General features: G+C 43.7%; 1 protein-coding gene across 6 annotated transcripts in view; it reads left to right on the forward strand.

Annotated features, from left to right (window-relative positions):
• Positions 1 to 7730: 7730 nt before the first annotated feature.
• Positions 7731 to 20076, forward strand: part of SERP2 (stress associated endoplasmic reticulum protein family member 2) — a 31674-nt gene continuing 19328 nt past the window's right edge. The window contains exons 1-3 of one of the 6 annotated variants that reach the window (XR_005056945.2): positions 7731 to 8878; positions 9027 to 9143; positions 13811 to 13883. Coding sequence is in view for 2 of the 6 variants with exons in the window: in XM_037002138.2 (XP_036858033.1) it covers positions 9060 to 9143; positions 13811 to 13883 (157 nt within the window). In the remaining 4 variants the exon portion in view is untranslated. Of the gene's footprint in view, positions 8879 to 8924; positions 9144 to 13810; positions 13884 to 20076 lie in introns of those variants that run through there. The other 5 variants (XR_005056944.2, XR_012121069.1, XM_037002138.2 and 2 more) reach the window with 5 other exon arrangements.

A 20076-nucleotide genomic window follows, 5' to 3' on the forward strand; every position in this document is an offset into this window, starting at 1 on the left:
ATCCATTGTGGTTTGCTGTAGAAGGAGTTGATTAAAGCCTTGCTTTCCCAGTCAGATTAATAAAGCTGCAGAATGAGCTAGATGAATTGTTTGTAAATCAAATCTAACCTCCTGGGAGATAGCAGTACAAACGTTCAGCTCTTCCCTATCGCATGCAGTCAAAATGTTGGATATGCATTCAGACAAAATACTGTTTTCAATATAGAGCAAATTTGCCATTCCAAAGTCCACGTGCCTGAATGTCAGTGCCTTTGAAATGCTGTGAAAGCACTGTAGGGAAGGTGACCAGGAAAGAGAAAACAGATCATGCAAATATGAGCCAGGTGAACACACTCACGGAATATCAATCATCACACAGGACCGATGTGCAGAAGGAGCACCAAGCCCTGCCTGGCCATGGGGAACGTTTAGAGGGAATCTCACGGAGCTTCTGGAGAGCCAGGCCTGCCTGGGAAATTGTGAACTTTTACTGTAAAAACAACAGCACTTAATGGGGGGGAGTCTAGTAACCATATGTTGCTCATGTAATTATACATTAATGATGCCAAAATAAAAAATAAATAAATAAATAACAGCATTAACATTAACCACAATTAATCTGAAAGAAATATATTTTTGCTCGTCAGAGCAAAGGAATAAAAAGTCCACAAACCAGTCATATTTTCCTCCTTCTAGACTTTGTTCCTGTAACTGCCAAACTCTGTTTATGACTTTTACTAGAGAATGATATAATTATTGTTATATCATTATTAAATGGAGACATTTATTTTAACTACATGTCTTATACATTATCAAAATGAGAAAGCAGCAGAAAACGGAGCAACCCCCCACCGACACACACACACACACCAGTGTAGACTCACACACTCGGTGCAGGTTTTGCATACTAAATTATCACTCTTAGTTACTGAGCACCCATCATGATGAATTTTTCTATCTTTTGGCATTTGCTCTGCATCACCTTTAATTGGGGTGTTGGACTGGGTAATCTCTGAGGTCCTTTTCCCGAAGTCCTATGAATCTACGCAGGAGGTGGAATCATGATTGTTAAATGGGGAGTTCTGACAGAGAACAGAGGGGCTAAGCAAACTGAACCCCCACCTAATGCCACCCCTGAGGTATATATGAGAACAGCCCCCCCAACACCAGCAAAGCCATTTCTGTCACTATGGACAGTGGTGGGGCCACGGAGACAGTGCCAGGCATAGAGACTGGGCATGTTTGAGCTTTTCTCAATTGTCAACAAAATTCTGTGCAAACACCACTGCAAGACACATTCCCACCACTTCCGCCCCATCCCCCAGGTTCTTGCCCCTAAGGCCCTCCTCCTGTATAGAAATTCTGTAGTGGCCCCCCTCTGTGTGCTAGTTTCTCAGCTGAAACCTGGAATAACAACATTGACCCTTCTCCCTGTAGTGGTGTGGGGATTGACTTATTAAGCCCTGTAAAATGCCTTGGAAAATGGACAATAGAACAGTCTGCCTATCAGTCAGAAAGAATTCATGCCATTCCCTCAGGCCTAACCCGGGGAGGATGCTGTAGCACTTGTCACCCTCTGCTGGGATTTTGTGACACTTGAACAAAGGGCTCTGGAGTCACAGGGCAACTTAAACCACACACCCAATATCATGCTCAGAGGAATTCCTGGGAATTAGCTTAGTGCTGAGCAATTGCCAAGCGCTCTGAATCACTTCCTTTCCTCCCACAGATTGGTGTTTTCCTGATTTCTGCCCCTTGATGAAATGGGTGTGGGTGTGGGAGAGGGACCGTGCCTCTGACCCCAGGCTTACACTTCCAGGTGACGTGGGGGTTCTAATGCTTCTACAGTGCCCCTAATAGGGACTCCCTTCAAAGCCTCATCTTCCTTTTCCCTCACCTATTTCCTGATCTTCAGGTTTCATTTTGATAGGTAACAAACATAGGGCAGCACACAGTTCCACCTGGATGAAGCTGAGGAAACGGGAGTGAACCAGAGCTCTCCACATACAAAACACATGGCGATGATGTGGTGTGATTAAAAAGCTGCTGTGGGTTCAGCAAAGACAATTCGTGCACACATCTGAGTCTCTGCAGATGGTTTACCAATCCATACATTTCATTTGAATAAGCTCTTCACAAAATCCTTTTAAAGTATATCAGATGTGACAGGTTTCCAGAAGCTGGGATCTAAGGTTTAATGTGCTGACATGCAGAAAGTCTAAGAGCTTTCCTGATCATCTGCAAAGCTCCTTTCAAGTGACTTTGTGCAGTTACTGAAGGCACTGGACTTTTCATTACATTTGACATAACAGATAAAACTAACAATTCTAATGAGGAATGAGTGAATTGGGTAAGTAAAACATGTATGTTATTCCAAATGGTAATTTAACTTTTAATTTAGATCAAAGGAAAATAACCAAGGCAATTCAATTAGGGCTTAAATTACCTATTTTAGATGCCTCGGTCACAATATGGAGTGTGAGCCTGCTCTGTGTACTCAGTATAAGTTGACATGCACTCTGAATGAAGGAAATACTAACTACATAAAACACTGAATAGGTTTTATTATAATTAAATTCTGAATCCCCCAAATCTTTTCAGTTTTCCACTATTCTTTCACTCCATCTTCACTTAATGCCTAATATATGTCATCATGACAGCCTCTGGGAATACCATGACGAATATCTATGGTCTGTAACTTGAAAGAGCTAACAGTCTAGTAAAAGCAATTTCTAAAAAGTAATAAGGACTACTCGTAAATGTAAGTTCTCTAAATCTCTATACTAGATATAAATAGGTCCTGCTACTCTAATGAAGCTTGAAAAACAGCAATATCATTATCATCTTTTTTAAATTAAAATTTTTTGATAATTCGGTATTGGAAAGGTAGACTCTAAGTAAATTCAGAAATGGTCAGGAATATTGACTATCTGTCCACTTTCTCCTTTAATCCCTATTGCGCTTACAGGCCATGGTTAAAGAGACACTAACCTTGATTAAAGAGACAGCAAAACTAGTTGACTATTTAGTAGACAAATTAATGATCTTGTTCTCATTAATGTAAAACTCAATCTAATTAGTAAATATAAAGAAAAAAAAGAAGTGATGCTATTACCTAAGATTGCTTGTCCAGTGGAGTATAACTTGATAACCTTAACCTTTCTGGAGGATAATTTGGCAATATCCATTACACTTTTATACACATAATTTTGGCCTAGTAATCACACTTCTAGGAAGTTTCCCAACAAATACATGCATGTGTATTTGCAAAAATACATACACAAGGCCACTCATCGATTCATAGCAAAAAAATGGAAACAAACAATCTGAATATCCATCAACAGGGGATCAGTTTAATCGATTATGATATGTCCATATAGTGGAATACCATGCAGCCATTTTTAAAGAATGAAATAAATCTAGATATAATTAAGGCTCAACCTCCATGATATATTATCAAATGAAAAACCAAAAATAAGGTATTGAAGAATATGATACTGAGATCTTGAGAGAGGGGTTAAATAGATTTTGCAAAAGCTTTTTAAAATAGACATAAATTAGCATACATAATATATGTACACATATAAAAAGGTATTATACATACCTGCTTGAATAGACAGAAAAACACATAGAGGTTGCTTTGAACTTAGGACCAGGGATGAGAAAGACTGACTTTCTCCATATCCCTTTGGTATACTATAGCAATGCTTGATTTTTTTCCCCCAAACTTTAAAAGTAATTAAAAAGAAAGAAGTGACCTGGAAGGATTGTCCATATGTCGTCTTTCTATATTCAATGGCTTCTTGTACTTATCCCAGCCTACAGCATTCAGTAGTGTTGAAGTAACTCAGGTAGACTCCAAACTACCTGAGAGTGAGGTCTATAGCCATTGTCTCTACCTCCCTTGGGCAAGTGTCCTAATTTCTGTAAGCCTGTTTCCTCAGTGGCATATGGGAAAAATAATAGTGGCAGCTAACTTTAAGTGATAATCTCAGGTCCAACCTCTGTGCTTAGCACTTTTAACATGGAATACTTCATCTAATCTCAAAACAGCCCTGTCTAATAAGCACTATTGCTATGTTCACATTTTATAGTTAAGGAAAGGGACTGATATCACCTAATGATTAAGTGAAAGGGCTCAGATTTGTCTGTTTCCAGAAATTCATGTATTTACATGGTTGTATAAGAAGTGAGAAAAAACAGGGAAGTATTTAGCAATGTCTGGCCCTCAGGAAGTGCTAAGGAAACATTACATATCATTACTGATGTTATTTCTTCCCTGCCAGGAAACTCTTAGAGCCATTAAAACATGCACCCTACTGAACAGAAACAAGGTGGCTTTGTCCTGAAATCACTGTTGAAATTTTAGCAGGGACATGCTAATGGGTGATAAACAGCCCCAATCTGAACACCTCACATCTCTTTGGCCATGGGATTGCAATGGGAGGTCACTGGGGAAAGTACTGCAGTAGGGTATTTATTTTCCACCCTGGGATATGACGATTTTACTGCTATTATTAACAGATGTGCCCAGACAGTTATAGACTGGAGATGGGTAATCACATCTTCAATTTAAGGCTTAATCTGATCACCTTTAGGATCATGGAATTACATAGTTATCATAATGGTTAAAGTCTGTCTTGTGCCACCATTTATGGACCAAAGTTCAAGCCTTAGAAGTCTGAAGTGTAGTTTATCTTTGATCTGCAGTATGCATATGTGCATGCACGAGTGTGCATGCATGTGTATTTATTTTCTGTGTATGTATAATTTGCTCCAAAGCTCAACCTTGGGAGAGCTCTGTCTCTCTGGCTTCCACTCAGGTTTGCCTGGTAAATGTTCCTTTTGAGAAAACAGGAAGTCACGCAAGGCCTCAATTCTGCTTTCAGCTCTGCTACAATTCCCTTTGCAATTCCTAGGCTTTTGCTCACTTGTAAAATTAGGGAAGTTTCCCAGTGTTTACTTCTTTGTCTCTCCCCCACATAACTGAGAGCTCCCTAAAGGCAGAAATTGCGTATCAATCATTGAATTCTCAGGATCTAAAATAGAGTCTGGCATGTAGCAGACATTCAATAAACACTGCACAAATGACTCTTGAGTTTCTTTCCAGTTACAGCATGGCATGAGCCCATGAAATTATAATCTAGTGCATTGAATTGATTCCAACACATGCAGCAGATAACATTGGCTGTTAGCTCTCATTTTTCTCTGCCCCCTATTAAGACATCGTGGTGAACATTTCCACTGGACTATCAGTAACATGTACAAAATGAGATGTTGAGATCTGCCAAATTGTCCTCTTCTCCTGCACTATTAGAAAAGGTTTGGATAAGAAAGAAATTGAAGGTATTAATTTGAGGTGTTAGTAATCTGGTGGTTTTATATATGCAGACTGTGCCTGTCAATCACTTCCATCCAAATCAAGAGCTGGCTAACCACAGCACCTGTCATTAAAGGCCTCCAGACTCAGTTCCCTGTGGTAAATTGAAGAGAGGCCGCTAGCTGACAATGTCTGAAGGCTTCAAGCGACATGACAATCATTCCAGATCTGGGAGGGGAAATGACCAAGCAGGATATTCTAGTTTGTTTTCACGTGCATTAGTCAGCATTCTTCGATGTAAACAACACAAATATTGGCCAATGGAAGCAGAAGAGCAATTTGTTTTAAGAATGTCAGGTACCACAAAATAAGAGGGATACCACCACTGCTTCCTCTGCCACAACCCTCACTGCTGAATACTGCCTGCCTCTTGGGTATCCCGCTACCAGAGGGAGCTTTGATTTCTCCCTTCACCTTTGCACAGCCTGTTCAAGATTCAAAGTTCCAAACAGGAACATTGGAATGGCCAAACTGTGTCTGTCTCCAAGTAACTCTCCCCAGTGGGCTCCCATTGTGGGAAAGTGGTAACTCTCACACATTGGGGCATCCCCCAAATAGAAAAGAGGGTTGCATGCTGGGCAGCCACAAAGAATGACAGGTGTCCACTACATCACAGCTCAGTGGTATAGCATCTGTGCTCTTTAATGCATATCATTTATAAAGATAGCTAAATCTAACCTCTACTGTCCTAGCTTAGTGCTCTAAGTAGGCAGACCCACAATTATTGTACATAGGCTTGTTAGGAATTCTTGCTCTAAAGGTTGAAAAAAATCACCTGCCAAAATTAAATTTTAATCAATTAGCAGTTTCCTGCTACTTTACCCAAGGCAGAAGCTGCAGCTAAGCATGGCATGCTATGGTATGTCATAAAATTCCCGCTTTAGGCACAGATTAGCCCGAGGGAACTTTCAACTCTTGTTCAAGTTTCCATTCCTTTCTTAAGTCCTCTCACCTTAAAAGAGCAAGACGACTCCAGGCCTTGCTCCTTCGAAGCCCAGCGGTTACTCTGGAGCTCCAGGGACACAGCTTTGGGCCTCAGCCCCAGCTCCCATGCAGATGGGCATCTGGGATGAGCCAGTTCAACCTCTAGTTTATGGCAGGCTAGAGACCAAGTAGAGGAAGGGGCAAAATCTAGCTTAAAGGACACACTTTTTGTAGGAAATGATGGTGATTCTCAAGACGATAAAGAGGACCGAGGCCTGCTTAGAAGCAGGCTTGAGTACAGGGCAAAGGGTGGGTATGGGTGGGTACAGAGGAAGTCATAGCAGGAGACTGCTCATCCAAAAACAGCAGTAACTCTACTGAAGGACGTGAAAAGGTGCAGCGAGATCACTTCCAGCTACCTATTCCACATACATACCTGCACAAATACATAGACGTACAGAGATGTTCACTGAAGCATTGTTGACAACCACAAAAAACTGGAATTAACTTTCCACCGATAGTTCAATATATTACTGTGAAATCAAACTATAAGATATGATGCACATTGGAAAAAAATTATATATAAGTAGATGTGATATTAATGTCAATAAATTGAGAAGAGCAAGTGGCAGAACAGTCTATAGTGTTAACTTTTGAACAGGAATATACAGGTCGGCTTGTATAGGAATGAAAAATACTGAAGGGCAAGTAACTTAGAAACCATGGGAATTGGTGGGGAGGGGAAGGGAGGGTAGGAAGACCTTTCTTATTCACTTTATATCCTATTTGTTTGCATGTATATTGTTAGTGTGCTGTCTACTTTTAATTAAATTACTTTAAAATGTTGTAAAAGTGAAACACAGCAAGAAAGAGGAGTGAAATTGGCTGGTATCAAGCAGGAGTAAGAGGTCAAGAAATAATTTTTCCCAAACAAGGGGGCTCATCTGAGCCTGTGGGAAGGCAGACTTCTCTCAGTTAAGAACAGTTTTCTGCTTACAGGACCATGGAGAAAATATCTCTGTATATTTCCCTTAATATTCTTTAGAGCCAGGTCTGTATTCAACTTAGGTGGGAACCTACCTTCTGCTTCTCCATAGGCATTTGGATGAGATCTAAGGGGTGAGCCAGCAGGAGGCATGTTTTGGGCCTCACACCAAAGCCAGGCTCACCAACTGTCCCTGAGGCAGAGATGGCCCTCCTTCCCCTCCCACCAAAAACAGGCAGTTGTCAGTAAAAGCATGGGCCAGGGTCGGGCCTGCCTGTAGTCCTGTAATAATGGTGGTGATGGTGGTGATGATAGTTAAGAAGCCAATGGAAATAGTTTGGAAACTTAACTTTTAGAATAGAAAAAAGAATGACCAGACTTTACTAATAATGCTAGGCAGATTCTGTCATTTTCTGGATTACCAAAAGCAGCCCCCAAAACAGTCTACATTAAAGCTTAAATGACCAGAAATGCAGAGAGGGTAAGGGTGAGCTCAGTAAAGAGTCCCCCAAAAGAGAACAAGCTCTCCCAAGCTTCCCACTGACACAGAGCAATTCTACCCACACAAAACCCTAAGAAAACCCAGCTACAGATGCCTATTTTCTGGGGGCCGGGGTGTATTAGCCGAAGTCCGTCTAACACCTCTGCTCTCCTGACCCACCACCTCCTCCTGCCCCACATCTGCCAGGCTGAACTTCCCCTTCTCCTCCTCAACTCTTCGAGCTTCTGGGAGCTCACTCCAGTCCATTCAGCACATGGAGATGTGAGGGCCTGAGCCCCTTTAACACTGCCCCTGGGCTAGGCGGGGCCCTAATACCAGCCGCTGCGAGTCCATAAACTCTTCCGTTTTTGTCTCTCTACACAGGGAAACCCCTAGTCAGACCTTGGGGACAAGGTGCTTGAAGGAAGTCCGAGTTGCTCCTGGCCAGTGGGGAGCCAAAGCTGGGCAGAGCCCCCCGTCCGGGCAGTGGCCCCTAAAGCCCACCTGGGCTGAAGGCCTAAAACCTTCGTCCATTCTCATTTGGATGGGCCGCCGGTCACCATCTCCCGTGTAACCGCCGCACCTACCAAAGCAGGGGCCCACCCCAACTCCGGCCTCAGACCCGCCTGTCTGCTCCCCGGGGGGATCGGGTCCTCTTTGCAGCATCTGAGCAAGGGCCTGCGGTGGCCTTCCCGCGAGCGGGGCCCTTCCCCAGGCCCGTACGGGGAATGCCTCTGGGCTGTCCCCCAACAGCAGGAGCCAGCCCTGTCCCTGTTCTACCAGTCTTGTTAGGCCTCCCGGGCCGCCACCTCCAGTCCAGCCCTCAGCCGCGACCAGCGGTGCTGCGAGACGAGACCGCGCGACCTGCTTGAGGCGCGGCGGCCCCGGTCCCTTCCCGGCCGCGGGGCGCTCCCCCTCCGGCGCGCCCAGAGCCCGCGGCCGCCGCCACCCGCCGCCCGGCCGCGCTGGCAGCAGGATTCCGAGCCGGCAGCGGGGGGCTCCGGGCGCGAGGCCCGGCGCTCTGCGCCCCGGCCGCCAGTGCGGGAAGGCCGCGCCGGTTAGGTAGCTGCGGGACCGGAAGGATGGCGAGGAAGTCGGAGAGGGTTTCCTGAGATGAAAGATTACTTCCGTCCGCGCTCCGGCCTCTCTTTGGAGGGCTCGTTGGGGGTTGGGGACAGGGTGCGCGGGGCTCGCGGCCGCGCCTTGCCACCTGCAGCGCCGGGGCGGCGGGACGCGCTCGGCCCTGTCGGGGGCTAACGCGGGGGGGATCCTTGCAGGTGGGACTCGACAGCATTTCCCAGCGCCAAGCCATGGTGGCCAAACAGCGGATCCGGATGGCCAATGAGAAGCACAGCAAAAACATAACCCAGAGGGGGAACGTAGCCAAAACCCTGGTAAGGCGGGGGCGGCGCCGGCCGGGCAGAGCGGGGCAGGACGGCCGGGGCGGGGCGGGCCGGGGCGGGGCCGGGCAGGCGGCCGCGGGTGCCCGGCTCGGCCTCCCCGCCCCTCGGCTCCCGGCGGGGTCCAACGAGCAGGCCCTGGGGGCTGGGCTCGGGGCAGCGGGACTTCTCGGTGCGCTGGTGTGCGGAGAGGGGCCTGGTTGGTCGGGGCCCCGCTGGGAGTGGCCCCTGAGGCGACCACCGGGGCGCGGAAGAACCCTTCCTGGAGAGAATTGGGCCTTTGTCCCTGGGAATGACGGAAAGTCATCCTTCAAACAGTTGAACCAACTGCTTGACACAGGGCCTCGAACCTTGTGGGTACTAGAACGTTTGTTGAATGAATGAATGAACGGGTAAATTGAGGCCATTTATAGTTTCTCCCTCCCAAGCTCCACCCCCTGTCCTTCGTTAGCCACCGACACGCATCACCTTTTGGTTTTCCTTCCATCCCCTATGTATGGTCTCCTTATATAAACTGGAAGGGCTCAAAGTGCGGAATGAGATGCAGACCCACACTTCTCTCCACTTTCTTTTTTCTCTTTCGCTTCTGCTCCAGCGAGTCTTTCACCACTGGACTAAAGTTGAAGTGCAACATTAGTCTTGTTCATCCTGTGACTTCAGGCTCATTCTGATGAGCCGGAACTTTAGAGTCTATAGTTATTGCCAGGTGTTCTATGCTCCCAAACTATAGATTAAAACTTTGTAACTGGACTTTTACTTAAAATCTGTGCCTTATGCACAGGGGTGTCTTTTAGCAAAGCAGATGATCTTCAAAAGAAAATGCCAGGCCTGTGATTTGTACATTCAGAGGCATGCAGCTGGTCAGGGTTGATCTCCAAGTCCATGAGCAAAGGCGCCTGGGATCTATTAGCCCAGACACTTAAGTGAAAGTCCAGCTGATGCTCGGGGTTTGGCTGGAAAAGCTTGCAGACTTCATGAGGTGATCCCCTTAGCCAAAGAAATGATGTTGGTTTGATTGACTTGAGCAAAAAGCTGTATCTGTACAGAGTCATTACAGAATTCTTGGAAAACCAAGCATTACTATGGCAGAGAAACCTTAAAATCACACAACTCTACTCAGAGCTTTATGCACAACTCCAGGCTTAAGTTATACTTGAAATTCTCTCATTTGGGTGTTAAGATCATATAGTTGTGATTGGGTAGCAAAATGCTATTGTGCTGTTGAATTGCAACCATTTTTTACATAAATTGTATCTTCTATATTTACTTTTACTTAGAAAAAAAAACTTGCTATCCAAATTGACACTGAAAAGCAATTTGTAAATGATATTAAGCATTCAGGGTTTTTTATCCCTAGGAGATCAGTTCTTCCCAGGATATCATACGGACTAGCTGATGTACTGAAAATCTCTAGTCTGCAGTTCTTTTTAATGAACTAGGGAACCAAGAGTTCAGTTGTTAACTCAGTTGACAGCTTATCTGACTGCAAAAGTAACAAGAAAACAGGAAGTAATTTGCAGAGCTGTTGTATCCATCAGTCATGGTAAACTCCGTGTCTGCCACCCCTGCTTTTCAAGACACTAAAAATGTTTGGAACCTGAAACAAAAGTTGTTGGCTCCAAAATAACACAATAAGATGGAAAAACTGGATGAAAAAAACTTTAATTAGACAGTACAGCCACCTGTAATTCAACACAACTCAACCTTCAGAGCTACATTCAAATTATGTTTAATGTGCAGTGTGAGTGAATTTTCATAGCTTCTTATACATCATGGAGTGTGCCCTTCAGAATTACCTGGTGCCTATGAGGGTCTTTAAATGGCCTTACTAAATTCATAATGTAAGCTTTCCAAACCAAGCCACAATGTATGTTTATTTTCAGTTGATTAGAAGGGTTTTTGATTAACTTTCCTGTAAATGGTTCAGCATCCAAAAAGAAAAATGAACTCTCTTTCAGAAAGAAACTCTTTAAATCCTAAATCTCATTTTACTAATTACGGGTAAAAGATGATTATGCTTTGGAGGGAATAACTGCAAGGGATAACTTGTTCAGGATGAAATTCAATAAATGGGGACATATGAAGAGATTCTCACTGAAATTTCAGACTAATCATTCAGAAATAAGGTCCTTTAATTGTATGCAAGTGCTTCAGTATTTCATTATTAGATAATAGCTATGGAGTGAATCAATATTATTCTCCCAGATAGCAGATAAATCCAAGAAACAGAGAAATGGATTTCATTTGTATAATGAAAATATAATATAATAATATAATCATTTCATGATTATACAGAATGAAAGTGGGATTTAAATTTCAGAGTTCTGAGTATCTTAGGAAGAAAGCCATCCCCTGTCATTTTGGAGCCTTAGGAAGTGACAAATTCCTGTCTGAAATGAACTGTCATTTGCAAGATTCTACTGCTTTGCTTGCCTTTCTCAGCAGTGGCTTCAGACTTGGGTGAGTTGTCTCAGTGGCATTGTGCTGGGCACTGCTTCCAAAACAAAGGAACTCAAAACTCTCAAAAGATAATATATTGGAATTGTCATCAGCCAGGTGCTCTTGAGCTCTGAATATCCCCAAATAATAGATTCAGTGGGAAATGTCATCAAAAAGGTGTTTGGGTTATATACTCCAAGTTCTGCATGCTGATAATTCCTGCTTTTCTATGAAGGCAAAATAAAGGACTCCGTTTGATATTAGCATTAGTCCAGTAATTCATTTATACACCCTTGAATTCACTTGTTGGCTTTGCTAGAGAGAGAGCTAAATGAATTTTTTATATAGCATTAGTGGGATGGCAGTAACAGAATTGGTTTCTGGGCTAGTATGACAAATTGTTAGGAAGCTGGTGAAAGAGAGTGGGGAGGGATAAATATCACACTGGGTTCAGATAGCTTTATTTAATATCTCTGTTAGTTACTTGATCTGACCTTGACCTGGGCTTAAGTGCCAAAGAATGACATAGTCAAAATGCTGGTTCAAGTTATCTTATGCAATTATTTAAGTGGGATTTTGCCCTTGTTTGGTCAAGAGCAACCACCTCTTCCTTTGTCATGTGATTTGCCATCATGCAAGAAGGGGAGTAGGCAAGCTTGGCAAGGACAGAGAGGTGAACGGTTTTAATGCTTGGTCAGAGTCCACCTTCCACTGGCACTTTAATCTGTACTTCCCTGGTAAGAGAAATGCAGGGAAAACTAACTCTATCACCAATTAGGAAGTATCAGTAAAAAAAGACAGTCTCCTTTTATTCTACCTAACCTAAAAAAATCGTATTTAATGAAGCTTATATGCTTATTCATCCTTCAATGAACATTTATTGAGCATCTACAATGTTGAAGGTCTGTGCCAGGCATTGATATACATTGATACAAGAAAAAGACACAACAGCTGCCCTTGTTGGGCCTATGTTCTAGTGGCGAGAAAGACGCTAAACACGTTATCACAAGAATAAACATAGAGATTCAAACTGTGGTAAATACTATCAAGAAAAGTACCTGCAACATTAATGAAAAGTGAACCCAGCTGAGGTGGGAGAGAAGGCTGTCTGAGAATGTAGTAGGTGAGCCGAGAACCAGTCATTGCTTTGTCTATAATAAGTGAGTTCTTTGACTTACATTGACTATATCCTATTTTTGGCTCATGCTAATGAGGAAGTGTTTAGTGAGCTCTTTACTTTTTTCACTCTACCTTCTCCCTTTTTATTTGAGAAATTCACCACTCTGTCTCTGTCAGAAAATATGTTTTTCCACTGATCTACTTTTAAGGACCAAACCCTGCCTGAAAATCGACCTAGAGGGGTTGCAGAGGGACGTTGTTATGATGTCTGCACTTTGGTGTGAGAAGAGCAGGAAGTACACAGGGTGAGAATGGCACAGGTGCAGCAGGCTCCTGCGGCTTCCCAGGGAAGGCAAAGATTTCTCCAGGGTTTAAGCATCACTAAGGCTCAGGAACCTTATTACAAAATGCTGCTTCCCTCACGTCCATTCACAGTTGCTGTGGTGCTTCTGCTGTTCTGATGATTCCCACTGCACTGCCTTCCCAAACTTGGGGGTACAAAGGTTTTGAGAAAATGGCTGTGCTCTGTGACCCTATTTGGAATTCACAGAGGTGGAAATTAAGATGAATATCTTATTAACCAGTAGGAAAAAGCCAGGCTCTGTAATGAAGTACACCTAAAGTTGAATCCCAGCTCTGGTTCAAGTTAACAAACATTGAGCAGCAGTTTCTCAAGTACAAAATGCCAATAATAATAATACTTGCCTCACATAGAGCTGAGTGCTAAAAACAGTGTGTGTACACTGTATAATGCCTGGCCTGGACTGTGCTTTCAACAAATGGAGGCAATTATTAGTAATACAATTTGGGGCTGCCAAATCACTGTATTGGTTTATGCATTTATACCCCACCTGTCTCCGGACTGTTTAAGACCACCATGTTCATTGACTTACAGGGATGTAAATAAGGTTATTGATGAATGTTTCCAGACCTATCTGGATCCTTTACAATTGACTATTCATCTACATCTGCCCACTGGGCATTGAGAATGGATCTGTCTCACTAGCAGTGATATCGCCTGCCCCTAGTACAATGACTAATAGGACTCAATAAATGTCTCCTGAATGAATGCCCTAATCTTACTTTCTCCCATTCCCTTTTAGAGGCCACAAGAAGAGAAATATCCTGTGGGGCCATGGCTGTTGGCACTGTTTGTTTTTGTTGTTTGTGGCTCAGGTATGTGTTTTTCACTGACCTTATATCCCATCTTCTCCTCTGTCTTCTAAAATGCATGTTCAATTTGCAAGGTAAATAGACAAAAAATATGTTGGTCTGGGATTCAAGTTAATCACTGACTAAAGCCTTAATCTTAATGATTTCTATTTCAGCAAACTAAATATGAGTAGAGACAGAATTGACATATTATCCAATCATAATCATAAAATGATGACATTGAGCAAGTAGATTGGCTATGTACACTTTAGAGTTCATTAAACCTTTCTATGAAGACGTAGCCTAAAAAGGGCATTTAGAACAGAAAGTCAAACACCTGTCTACACCAGATAGGTCCGCATTCCGTAGAAAGGGAGAGGCCTTTTACCTTAGAGGAAGCTCTACAGAGCACCTAGGTAGCTCTGAGCCTTGACCGGAGCTTCAAGGTACAGTTGCCTCCCTGATACTGGAAGGTGCCAAGTTCAGAGAACTTTCTTACACTCACCTGCAGACACGCACATACGCAAAGGAGACTTGAGCAAAAGCTCATGAAGTTGTTTCTAGTAGAATTCTTTTGGGAGCCTTGACATAATTCCTGGTCCCCATGGGTTGGATCTCTGAAATACTGGGGAGTGGAGATCACTTCTAGCAACAGGTAGACCTTCAGAGGCTACTTCCTCCATCACCTTGCCATGGCTGAGGGTAGGAAAGGCGAAGAGTCCAGCTCTTCCTGCAGATGTTTACGCCTCCAGGAAGGTATCATCCTGCCCAGTGGCAAGAGACGCCCAGTGCCTCTGATCTTCAAGAGACCACTCTTACAAGGGAACAGAATCTCTTTGGAGGAAGGAGCGACCCAAAGGCATTATTGTTGCTTGAGGCTCAAATATTTTAAAGATGAGAAGATCGTCCCCTGAGAGAGATGAAGCTGAATCTTTTCTGGAAGGTGTGTCCTCAAAGGGAATCTTTGCCCAATATGGCGACCCCTTATCTTTAACAGCCTGTGCCGCCTCTGCTAGAATATTTCTGAGGGCGCAGCACTCACTTCCTCAGAAGCCTGCCTCATTTCTGTGTAGCTCTAATTCCATTAGAGGCAGGTTCCCTCTTTTGAACTACACTGTGCTGTCTTCTCGATAGTTCAGGTATGGCCTCCTAAAATCACACAGCAGGGACTCAGTACCTTCTTAACATCTTGAATCCTCAAATATTTTAAAGATGACTGCCTAGTGGTTCCTTCTGCAAACCAAACCCATCTCAACTTTGCCCTGTAAGATGTGGTTTCTAGATCCCTCTTTTGGATATACTCCATGACTCTTAAAGTATAGCATTTGCAGCTACAAGAAGTTGGTCTGGAAGTGCTGTGACTGTCATTGCTCTGCTTTTATTAATACGACACAGGGCTTTTATTAATATGACACAGGGCTTTTATTAATATGACACAGCACATCCTAGATGCACATCAAGCTAATAGTCAGCCAGGCCCCATCAAGCTCTTCTTCACATAAACTTCCTGCAAGCTTCAGGGATGCATCTACATGTCACCTATCCAAACTTGGGCCCTATCCCCTCACACATTGTTTTGCTTTATTCATGGCCTTCATCAACATTTAAAAAATTATTTAGTTTGCTTATTTTAATATCCATTTCTTTCTGCTAGGATATAAGCTCAGGGAAGGTAGTGTTTATTTTCCACCATTTTGCAGATGCTAACACAGTACTGAACACATAGAAGGTGTTCAGTATAGTTAATGGGATGGGTGGATGGACAGATGAATAAAGCCAGATATTCCCAATACTTTGGATTCCCCAAAATCCAATTGATTTTTTTTGAGACCTCATAGAAAACTTCACTAATATTTCTATTAAAATGTTATTGTTGTCAGTTCTCTTTCTGCAGAGTAGCCATAAAGTCTGGAAACATAGAAGAGCATACATAATAAATGGCTTGCTGATATTACATTGTAATGTACAATACGGTCAGTGACATAATGTAATATATTTGGTGTACTGTCCTTCATTGGCAGTGCATAGTTCAGAGCACGGTTCAAATTGCAGTGAATATGGCATATTAATGCGGTGTGGTCATCAGGGCCCACATACTCATCTGTGATGCTTTGCCTCAGAAGTTCTGTCTCTGATTTTCACCCAAAAACAAAGCAAACAAAAACCCTGTGCCTTTAGCATGCTATAGGAAAATCAATAAAAATCAATCTATATTAAAAAGTTACCTACATTTTCAGGCTTTATGGCCAGCCTGTCGATCACTAGATCTGGAACCTTGAGCCTTTTAATCTAAACATCTTTCTTTCCCAGCTTTATAATCTCTGAAATTATGTTATTCCTTCAAGTCACTGATAAAAGTCTAGACTTGGAGAAGCCCATGGGACACAATTAGAGACAACTCCCTTCAGGTTAACCTTGAATCTCTCAGCTAAACTCAGACAAGCAGTCATCATGTCTTGAGGGTCCCCTGTGCACCTGCCACTGTGCCTGGCTTTGGAATGCAAACTGCTTTAGGAGCCTGTGGGCGCTGGGGGAGGCAGATAAGGAAGTTGTCGGTTGTGGCCCAGGGAAAGAGCACTCTGATAGTGGGGTGCCCAAAGTGCTTGGTGGGCAGGATAAGGGCCTGTCTTAGTCCACTCAGGCTGCTATAACAAAATACCACAGACTGGGTAATTTACAAACAGCATAAATTTATTGCTCACAGTTTTGGAGATTGGAAATCAGATTAGGGTGCCAGCATGGTTGGCCTGTTCATAGACTTCTTGTGTCCTCCCCTGTGGAAGGGGCTAGGGACCTCATAGGGGGCTCTTGATAAGATTGCTAATCCAATCATTGAGGCCCCAGCCCTCATGACCTAATCACCTTGCAAAGACCCACCTTCTAGCACCATCACACTGGGCATTAGGATTCCAGCATGTGAATTTGGGAAAACAGCAATCACACAATAACAGGGTCTTCTAAACCATACTGAACAGAAGAGAAAGTTTCCCAGAGGGAGGTGCCCTTGAGCCGAGTCTCGAAGGACAAACAAAGGGTGGGTCGTTTCCCAGGAGGTACACTAAGGGACAGAGGCACAGCAGCTTGAGATAGTGTGCTGGGGTCAAGCACAGCCAGACTTAGTCACAGGGACCTGGGACCCAGTCAGCATGCAGCCCACGTGGTCAGGGCATAAACAGATACAGAGCTGGTATTATCTCGTTTTGGCTTCAAGGTACGCAGTACCTGGGGCCCTCCACAGTCTGCACTTAGAAAGCATATGGGAGAAAAAACTGATAATTATTTGGTCTGGCTTGTTTTTCTCAAATCTGTGCTAGTTCTCAATATCTATCCTTTTCAAAGGGCTTAAAAACCTTCTCTAAATTACATTTTAATTAAAATTTGCCAGGCTTATTGGTCCATATAATAGGAACTGCATCTGTCCCCCTTGGATAAATTGGGACATTTGCTCACACCAGTCTTTGGGAGTCCTCCACATCTCCATTCATTTCTTAGGGATCATGTGCATTGGCTCCGTGATCCTGTCTGTACGTCTGTCTGGGTGCCTGGGGTGGGAGCCTGCAGGGCCCGGAGATTTGGATTTACCATGGCTGAGAAGAATGCCACTTCTCTTCTAACGATGCTGCTTTAAATCTTTCTAGTTAAGCGCATCTCGCTTTTGTGGAGAGGCTCCACATGGCATGGAGTTGGGCTGTTTCACTGCCACTGTCCTCTGTTAGCATGCTCTGTAGTCCCTAAACAACGGGCCTCATCCCTTTCTCAATCATAAGTAAAAATAGTCTACTACCAGTACCCTTTTTTCTTTTCCTTTGCCAACTTTAGCAGTTTTTTTGCAAGCCTCAGATCAAGTCAGGCAGTGTTCTCACAGAAATGTGTCACTTTTCTCAATTTGTCCTTGGTACTGTGCCCTCCCTTCTATCTTTGTACATGTCCTTTTCTAAACCAAACATGTCATGAAAAACAAAATAGCTCCTTTAGCTCTGTCCCCATTGCCACCTCTCTAGGCTGAGTCACCACTGAGTTCATGTTGCAGAGCCGACTGCTCCTCTGGAGTTTCCCTTTTAGGGTCACAAGCCGTAGGCTCATACCTGTCCTTTCTTTGCATTTCAAAGAATGATTTCCTCACATCTAGCCATTCCATCTCTCAGTTCCTCTGCATTATGTCATCAGCCTTCCTGGTGTTAGGATGACTAACGCCCCTTATCACTATTCTTACTTGCCTCTATTCCAGTTTTGTAATTCAGAGTAGGAAAGACCTCCACATCTCATGTTCAACACATCGCATGTTCACCTCCCTCGCTCCTGCTCTTGCCTGTTACACACACACATATTCACTGGACTTTTCAGCAGATCTCCATACCTCTACAGACAGACACCCACTCTTGTCCCTGTCTGTTAGGTCTCTTTCCTTCGAACAAGATAAACCCACATGCCAGACTTGCGCTCCATTTCACCAAGCCCTGGCGATACCCCTGATGTCATTTGCCTGAGTTCATGTGGTTGGTTATTCATATTTTATATATTTTTATACAGACAGAAAAAATAAGGAGTCTTTTCAGATTAATGAGATGTTGATCATTGATCTGATTCTCTTGAAAGACTCATTTGCTTTCATTATCTTACTTTATTAACCCATTTTTCTAATGGTCAATTGCTCAATTGCTTGGGTAGAGTGCTCTTTCTAGAAATAGTGTCAGTGCACCTAGGGTAAATAAATACCCAGGTCAGGCAAGGAATAAGAAATGCACATTTTACCCGTTTTCCCAGCTATGTTCTAGGGAAGAATTAAGGCTAGTAAAATGTTGGCATTTCAGTATATGCTCACTTAATGGCCACCCTTACTCCATTTTATGTCGAAAAACAAGTTAAGCCTCCAAGAGGTTACAGGACCCCTTTATTATGGGGAGTGAGGAGTCACAGCATATGCCGGACCCCTTGCTTCTCAGCTTCTTCCCTGTGGCCTTCCTCATTCTCCACACACGCCTGTTGTGCCTAAGCCGCTGATAAGGGCGAGATGATGGAAGGGTGGGAGAGGAGCCGGGAGAGTGGAGGGTGCAGAGCACGGGCACCAAGCACCGACACCCACTCAGGGACTCACCAGGCCTCTTGGGGCTGCCCTGTGGGGGGACAGTGGGAATAGCTTATCTACATACACCCCTTTCCAGAATAAGTAAATTTCCACTTTCCATCATTGCAAAAGTTCTCTTAGACAAGACGCTTTTCTGAAACTTGATCGTTTGACAGTAACGGGATAAGAGGCGCAAGGGGAGGACAGCGTGGGGATCAGCCAGATGTGGGCTCAAAGCCTGTATTTACTGTGTGTCTGAATAACGTCAGACAAGTTATTTACTTGTTTTGTATTGATTCCTTTATCAATCAAATAGGGATAATGGGAGACCCTGCAAGGGTTGTCCCAGCATTGAGTATTTCTAGGGATGTAAGTGCTGGCCCACAGCAAGCTGGAAACCTGCAGCTCCGGGTACCACCACCTCTGTCCCTGTGTTCATCATGGCAGATAATGGCACCATGGACGGGACTGGTGTGCAGGGGTGCTCAGGCTCCCATTCGTCTTTCATCCCCCCAGGCTCTGCCTTTATGGGCAGGCTCAGCTTCTCATACTGGTTTCAGTCTTTCAGAAAGCAATAGGCCCTGCTTCTTCACTCCAAGGATGAGTTGAGCAATTTAAGTGATAGCACTCTGGATGCATGAGACTGTTTTCCCTTTGATAAAGTATCAAATCTTTCAGCCGTCCCCTCCCAGCAAAAAGGAAGCACCCACCTGCAGACTCAAATCAATGAATAGGGGTGTGTACTTTCAGCTGAATATCAGAAATAAAATGTAAGTTTCATTTCCTCAAAGCAACCTGAATACACCACTGTTTTGCTCTTAAAGTTTTCTTTGTTAGATACAAAAGCTTTGGGAACAGTGTGTTCTTTTGAGACACATATTATCCAGATAGGACATCTCAGGGCCATAGCATGCTTTGCTTGTTTCATTTGGTAACGAGCTTTATTGTTATAATACAGTGTGTCATCAGGAGTCAAAAACCTGTTTCTCAGTTAACTGTCCTGAGTCCCCTCAGATGATTTGCGCAAATTGGCCAGAGACTTTTCTTTTTCAAGTCTTGGCTTGGGACTTTGTTTAGCTTGAGCTTTTTTAACTGGGTGCATTTATTTTTCCATGATCTCCCAGGAGTCCAGATTCACATCGAAGCCCAAAG

This window comes from Manis javanica, chromosome 9 (genome assembly GCF_040802235.1).
Source record: "Manis javanica isolate MJ-LG chromosome 9, MJ_LKY, whole genome shotgun sequence".
Classification (NCBI taxonomy): Eukaryota; Metazoa; Chordata; class Mammalia; order Pholidota; family Manidae; genus Manis; species Manis javanica.